Genomic DNA, 7,847 nt, shown 5'->3' on the forward strand with positions numbered 1-7,847 from the left:
TAGTGAAGAGACAAGCACCTGAAGTAGAAATTCGGTATTTCATGTTCTCCATACTCTTTGCTTGTTTTCCGTTTAGGTGGTTTGAAGAAGCTGGATGCTAAGTACGCTGTATATATAGAAATCATGATTGCTAGAGACAGCTAGCTAGCTGGTTTATTATATCAAATTATGACATGTTTCTAGTCTTCTCTGTTTAATTTAAGCATACAGTCTTTTAAATATACCTCTCAGTAATACAGCTATTAAGTATGCTGTAAAAATGCACACTGAGATTCCATATATACTTAATTACAATCTGATTATCTGTAGACATCTGATTATATCACCTTATGCAAGAATCATTTTAGTATTTATTTTTGGTTCCTTGTTGCATGTATGGCCTTGGTTGATTCAGTACTAGAAGCAATGATAAAAGAGTAATAAGATCCACCAGTACTTGACTAATTACTTGAATGATCCTTAATTTATTTAGAATCTTAAAACCAGCCGATCGATATAAGAGTAGCAAAATAAGGAGCAGCCAATGAAACTTAACATGCATGGATCTTTTATTATTACTTTTTTTTCTATTAACTAAAGTATACCTTGAGTACAGTATTTTTAGCTAGTGCATGTAAGTATCATTTGGCTCATTGAGCCAAATATGAAGCTTCCTGCACTCAAGCTCAAGTGTTGAAGAAATGCCTCTTAGTAACTTATCTACTCGATCAAGAGGTTAGCTACTCTAAATCTCTCTTATATTGTTCTAATACTTCCAGACCTTAAGTACTGGCTGACAATATGAGTAGTATATATGTTGTTGTGCCTCACTAACAATCTTGGGAGGTACCTAGGCATGCCCTTATAGTCCACTCTAGAGTGACAAAACACACTTATCTGGTATTGTCGACTTCTTTACTCGGCTTCTAGAACAAGGTAAAAAGGAACTGATTAAGGGGAGAAGAAAACAAGCAAAATGTGTAACTTCTGTTCATCTTTATTCATCAAGGGAATTATTTGGTTGGGGATCTAAATCCTATCCAAGTTTATGAATATCCACAGACATCCCATTCGGATATTTGAAGGAAAGTTACAACTCTATAAGTATCTGTGTTTATATGGTTTGCTCATAGGCCAATAACTGTCATACATGAATTTAAATTTAAAATGCTAAAGGAATGAAAATATGCTAATTGTTTGTGAGATAACCCAACCTCTAAAAAGCTAAAAAAAATTGTAATTATGAGGATTTGCTAAGAACAATGAAATGGGATTTAGAGCAGTAAAAAGCTGTTGAGGAATTTTATAGAGATTCCCTTGAAGTCGAGTTTGAATTTGAAGAAGTGAGTGGTGTTCAGCCGGTGAACAAGTGATCGATCAAAAATTTTGTGGTCATCAATCATTGAATGTATCTAAATGTGAGTGACCAAAGACTTCACAATCATGATAATGAATTGGACATCGTTGTAAAATTATACGATACATGCCACTACGACTATGCATTGGAGCTATTTTTATCAGTTGTGGACTTGTGGAAGATGAAAAGAAATCAGGACCGTCCATCTTCTGGAAGACCGACCAGTCGTGCAGCAAGGCCTATAAATAGGGCTGTATGACTGCACATCAGACATTCACTTGTTTTTGAATCAAGTCTCGTTGGTTTCAATAGCCTGTAAGTCTCTACTCAATTATATTTGTACTTAGCTTGCCTCAGTTCATTGTAACCTTACATGGCTTTGAAATTGGTCAAAATCGCTTCCCACAAAGCTGAAAACCCAACTGAGGTCTCTCTCAGGCAAGCCTTCGAGCTTCTTGAACCAAAACTCAGACCCGCATTTGCATTAACACCCCCAAACCCACAAGAATACTTTCTGCTCATTAAGGCTATACTCTACGGGGTTTTATGTGAAACCCATTTGGCCAAAACACATATCAAGCACTTACATGCCATTGTCACTGATGGGTATGGCTTGTGTGTTAGTTCAATTGTTCATGTTGTGAATGAATTCTATGTGAACCTTGTTGAACCGGTCAAATGCCAATTGATTAAAGTTACCATTGAGATGATTGATGTTCAGGCCGTTGGAGTTCATGGTTTGTTGGTTTGTTTATTGAGGCAAATTGTTGGTGGGGACTTCAGTGACGGAAATTTGTGGTTGTGTTTCGAGATGGTGAGCATTTTTTTGTCCAAATGGGATTCTCTGTTAGAAGTAGAACCAATGATTTTGACTAGTGGGTTGTCTACGTTTCTGCGGTTATTAGCTGATCACTCTAGATTGTTAAGTAATTCAAAAGTGGAGGCATTGAAGCATTTAGAGATTGAGTTTTGTATTAGACTTTTAAGGGAGCAGTTTTCTTTGTGTTTGAAGATTGGGAGAGATCTTGTTCGGCTCTTACAAGATTTGGTTCATTTACCCGAGTTTAGAGCTATATGGAAAGGTTTAGTCTTGAATCAGGGCGAGTTTAAGACTCCCACTTTCTTTGATATTTCACAGCTCTATTATACAGTGACTTCAAGTCAGTATACTTTGCTTCGGATTACTCCAGAAATGGAGACCCAATTGCGGTTTTTACTCAGTTATGTCAAGTTGGGGAACCAGAAGCGTTACCAGGCATGGTTTGCTAGGAAGTTCCTAAGTGAACCAAATAGAGAGACTTTGATCATTGACATTGTTCGTTTTATTTGTTGTGCACACCACCCACCAAATGAAATCATTCAATCTGATGTCATTCCAAGATGGGCCGTTATTGGTTGGCTGTTAAAATTGTGCACGAGGAATTCTGTTGCAGCCAGTGTGAAACTGGCTCTTCTTTACGATTGGCTTTTCTTCCACGAAAGCATAGACAATGTTATGAATATTGAGCCTGCAATGTTATTGATGGTATCTTCTGTTCCAAGATACATTTATGTGACTCACACACTCCTTGAATTTTTGTTCCTTCTTGTGGACAACTATGATGTGAATCATCATGATATCATGGTTAAAGGCGTATTGTCATCATTTAGTGTACTTGGGAAGAAAGGAGTGATTCGCTCACTTGATGTCTTGATCTGTTGTGATTCACTTTCTCCCATCTTGAGAGAAAGACTTGGTAGGTTTTTGCCAGGTATTTAGCAACAATTAATATAGGGTTCATGAAGCTCAATTGGGAATTGAACCATGTTGTTCATGCATCTGCACATCCAATTATTTCAGTGGATTTTCACTTTCCTATTTCTCTTCAATAAGATTTTTTTTTTTTCCTAATATTATCAATATTATTTGTGTTCTCAAGTACAAGAAAATTGGGAGGATATTCTAAAGTATGACAGCTTTCAGCTTGGTGAAAAGCTTTCTTTAAAATTGTTTCTAACCATGTTTATGCTTTTGTATGTTATTCAGACCTGCTAGATTGACAAATGGACCTTACATATCCTATGATCTTCAACGTTTCTCAAACCTGGCTTTACCACTTGCAGTCCCAATTGGTCAAGGTACGGTATCAATTAGAAAATGAGCATTACATACACAGTTATATGTTCAGTTCCTGAGGCTGAATTATGGGTCATATGGTCTTACGTCAAAAAATTGTGTTATCACTTGTGGGAAAACAGGACCCAAAAAGCCAAATGGATGAAGACTGCCTCTGCAAGTTGAGCTGGTAAAACTCACTCACTAGCTTGTCAAAGGCAACTAAATCTCTTTGCTTATGACTTACGTGTAGCCTAAATGCTCCCTCCAAGTTATGAATGTTTTTAAGGCCAACATAAAAGGCAAATTGAGATGGCATTGATAATACTAAGATAGGCAGTACGTATATTCTAGAATCGACATCATAGATACAGGCTCCCAGCAGGCTAATATAACTGATGCTCTCTACTTGTGATTTGGTTCAGTTGAATATATGGTGATATGGTGGTGATTTAAATAAGTAATTGCTGAAGGAACTTTCTGTTATATTAGGATTTCTCGGTATGCATTTCATGGTTCAGAAATGGATCTTGTATGTGAACAGTGTTACTCAATCCTTCCTATCTTATGCCTTTATTAATTGTATATGTGATCCAGAAGATACACTAGTTGGAGAGTTAACTCATCACTGAACCTTGCCTACAGGCACTGGACATAGAATGCTTTCAAGAAAAAAATATAAAAGTCAACTCAATTGAGGTAATTTTCTGACAGGATGCAGAATTTAGGTGGTTGAGGATATACGATGCATATCTGATTGTGTTTTCAATGTCCCTTGGCATTTGAACTCATAACTCATGCTTTATTTTATGCTTTGTTAAGACAGTTGCTGATACTAAATGGCTAGTTTTGTATCGACTTTGATTTGGTTTGTTAAAAAGGGAAAGGAGAAAGCTTTTTACTGGTTGGGTGATCTCACAACCATTTAGTATGTTTTCATTCCTTTAGGAGAAAGCTTTTGAAGAGTCTTTTATTTTTTTACATACAGTATTGCAGCCAAGTTTCACTGGATTTGGATCACATCTGGTAATACACCATTTTTTTTTTAATACTGCTCATACCATTTTAATTTTAGTTTTTGCAATCTGTATTTCAATGAGTCTGAATTCGTGGTAACATATAGGCAGGAATTGAAAGTATGAGTCAGTTTGACTTTATTTCTGTTTCTTATTTTCATATCTCCTGATATTAGAAACTGATTGATGAAAAGATCATGTTAAGACCATAAAAAAAAAATTGGGATAGAAGTCTTTTTGAAATTTGGCTTTTCATGGATTATAAGGAAAAGAATCACAGGGTACATTAATTCAATTAATGACTATAGATTTGATATTTTGTGGGTCAAAAATTCCCTTAGTTACTGCAATACTTTCACCCTCTGTGAAATTTGGTTGATACGAATTTCAATCATGAGAACATTAGTAATATTGGAATGTGGTTTGTTTTGTTTGTGTTTATTTTGTCTCAGTCATCTTCTTTAATTCAAATGTTTTGCTCAAGTGAAGAATTTTTAACCAAGTACAGTTGGTCATATTTCCTTCATTATGAATATTAACTTTCTAGGATAACTGATTTTCATTGAATAGTGAGAATTGAATAGATTCTGCAAGTATGTCTGTGTTGGCGTGTCTTCCTCTGAGATATAAACCTAAAAATATGATCATGTAGTTTCATTGAATGCTTATTTTATTTGATTGCATTTTTTTTTCTCATATAAACTCTAATATCTTAGCATCAGGAGAATTATTAAATCTCTCCGTGAACCACTCGCTATTCTCAGACTTTGATTCTCCAGTGATAACAAACAATTCTCTCCCAAAACTCCAACCCTTCGTTTTGATTGTTAATCTCTCTAAAAATTTCAAAAGTGGCAAATACTGACTGAAAACCAAAATTTCTCACTACATGACTCATATAACTTAAAACATATTCAAAAAGAATTGTGCCTTTATTTCTCATTCAAGTTTATCGTGTCGACCAACTCGTCCATCTTTTCATTTGAATTAGAGAGGTTCCAGTTCTTAAAAACAGACTATTGAACTTCACTTGAACTTTCTTGCAAACTTCTTGAATTCATTCTGATTTTCTTTGATGACTTGTGTTGATATGCTTTCTTCAAATTTGTACACTTTCGGGGTTGAAACATTGTTTTGATCTGTCTATTTTTTTTTATTTGATTGTTAGATTACTATTCTGTGGTATTAGATTCAAACTATATTGTTAGATTGTTCAACTGATTTACTTTGTTTACTGTCTGAGATCTGTACACGTGCAATACGTAATAGCTTTGATTACTGTGATTTAACTGTTGAGTTTTTAGTTTAACTTAATTTTTTTGCTCTTTCTATTTTTTTTACTTTGCACTTAATTTGATACACAAAATTACAAATTCATGTCTGCTTTCTTATACCAGCTTGAGGGAACAATGAGCTCTACATTAAATCGTAAGATAAAACCTTTTCAGTTCAACTTCAAAATGAGGGTTCGAGTGACAAGACTATGGAGGCCGAAGAAATTCAATAGTGACATATATGATGGTCTCCATTATGTCTTAGTTGATGAAAAGGTAATATTCTTATAAATTCTTTAATATCAATTTAATAATGTCAAAACCTAAATACATGTTTTTTCCCTCATTAAACACAGGGTGATGCAATTCATGATATTATCGATGAAAATAATTACCCTTATGTCATTGAGAAAATGGAATAAGGCCAACTCTACGACATTTTCACACTCGAGAAAACCTATCCAAGTACAAAGTCATTGATCATGGAGCACAAGTGTACTTTAATCAAAACACAAAGTTTATATCAGTCAAAGACACTTTCCCACCAATCCCACGACATTCATTCCAGCTTCTTGAATTTCCTGAATTGGCAGCACATATGAGGAACCAAACAGTTCTTATAGGCAAGTTTACAATTTCTAAATAAACAATGTCCATGTTTACATTTTATATACTTTATAGTCAAACTAACAATATGTTTTTTTCCTTAATGCAAGATGTATATGGCTGTCTGAAATCAATTGTACCAGAACACCAAATACCTGTGAGAAATAAAGACAAAATGGAATCAAAATGCGAAATCATATTGGAAAACCTGAGTATACTATTTTCAAACCTTCTTACGCGTTAAACATATAATTTCTTCCAACAAACAATAAGAAACAAACTTTTTAAATTTAAAATGCAGAAGAGATGATCTCAAAATCATCCTTTGGGGTGATGTTGCAAAACAATTCACACAGAACTGTTCAAAATCTCGCTGCACCAGTGCTGATTCAGAAGCTGTTCTGAATGTAGTGATTTATAGGCTAGTAAAGACAACCAGCACTGGTGCAGGGAGATTCTGAGCAGCTTCTGTGTCAAATTGTTTTGCAACATCACCACAAAAGGTGATTTTGAGATCCTGTCTTCTGCATTTTGAATTTAAAAAGTTTGTTTCTTATTGTTTGTCAGAGGAAGTTATATGTTTAACGAGTAAGAAGGTTTGAAAATAGTGTACCTCAAGTTTTCTAATATGATTTTGCATTTTGATTCCATTTTGTCCTTGTTTCTCACAGGTATTTGGTCTTCAGGTACAATTGATTTGAGACAGCCATATATATCTTGCATTAAGGAAAAAAACATATTGTTAGTTTGACTGATAGTATATGAAATGTAAACATGGACATTGTTTATTTAAAAATTGTAAACTTGCCTATAAAAACTGTTTGGTTCCTCATAAGTGCTGTAAATTCATGAAATTCAAGAAGCTGGAATGAATGTCGTGGGATTGGTGGGAAAGTGTCTTCGATTCATATAAACTTTGTTTTTTTATTGAAGTACACTTGTGCTCGATGATCAATGACTTTGTACTTGAATAGGTCTTCTCGAGTGTGAATATGTCGTAGACTCGGCCTTATTCCATTTTCTCAGTGACATAAGGGTAATTATTTTCATCGATAATACCATGAATTGCGTCACCCTATGTTTAATAAGGAAAAAAACATGTATCTAGATTTTGACATTATTAAATTGATATTAAAGAATTTAGAAGAATATTACCTTTTCATCAAAATAAGACATAATGGAGACTTGAATTTGTTCGGCCTCCATAATCTTGTCACTCGAACTCTCATTTTGAAGTTGAATTGAAAATGTTTTATCTCACGAATTAATGTAGAGCTCATTGTTCCCTCAAGCTGGTATAAGAAAGCAGACATGAATTTGTAATTCTGTGTATCAATTTAAGTGCAGTGTAAAAAAATAGGAAGAGCGAAAAAATTAAGTTAAACTAAAAATTCACAGTTAAATCACACTAATCAAAGCTATTATGTACTGCACGTGTACAGATCTTAGATAGTAAACAAAGAAAATCAGTTAAACAATCTACCAATACAATTTGAATCCAATACCACAGAATAGTAATC

The 7,847-nt window shown here is 34.3% G+C and overlaps 1 protein-coding gene across 1 annotated transcript; it reads left to right on the forward strand.

Moving 5' to 3' along the window:
- Positions 1–1,619: 1,619 nt before the first annotated feature.
- On the forward strand, positions 1,620–3,169 carry LOC133727755 (uncharacterized). The gene has a single exon (XM_062155162.1). The coding sequence runs from the start codon at positions 1,710–1,712 to the stop codon at positions 3,093–3,095; it is 1,386 nt and encodes a 461-aa protein (XP_062011146.1). The 5' UTR covers positions 1,620–1,709; the 3' UTR covers positions 3,096–3,169.
- Positions 3,170–7,847: the final 4,678 nt, after the last annotated feature.

Source organism: Rosa rugosa, chromosome 2, assembly GCF_958449725.1.
Source record: "Rosa rugosa chromosome 2, drRosRugo1.1, whole genome shotgun sequence".
NCBI classification, from domain to species: Eukaryota; Viridiplantae; Streptophyta; class Magnoliopsida; order Rosales; family Rosaceae; genus Rosa; species Rosa rugosa.

Excerpts from the sequence above, each read along its gene's own strand:
- LOC133727755 (XM_062155162.1), top strand. The coding sequence starts at position 1,710 with ATGGCTTTGAAATTGGTCAAAATCGCTTCCCACAAAGCTGAAAACCCA.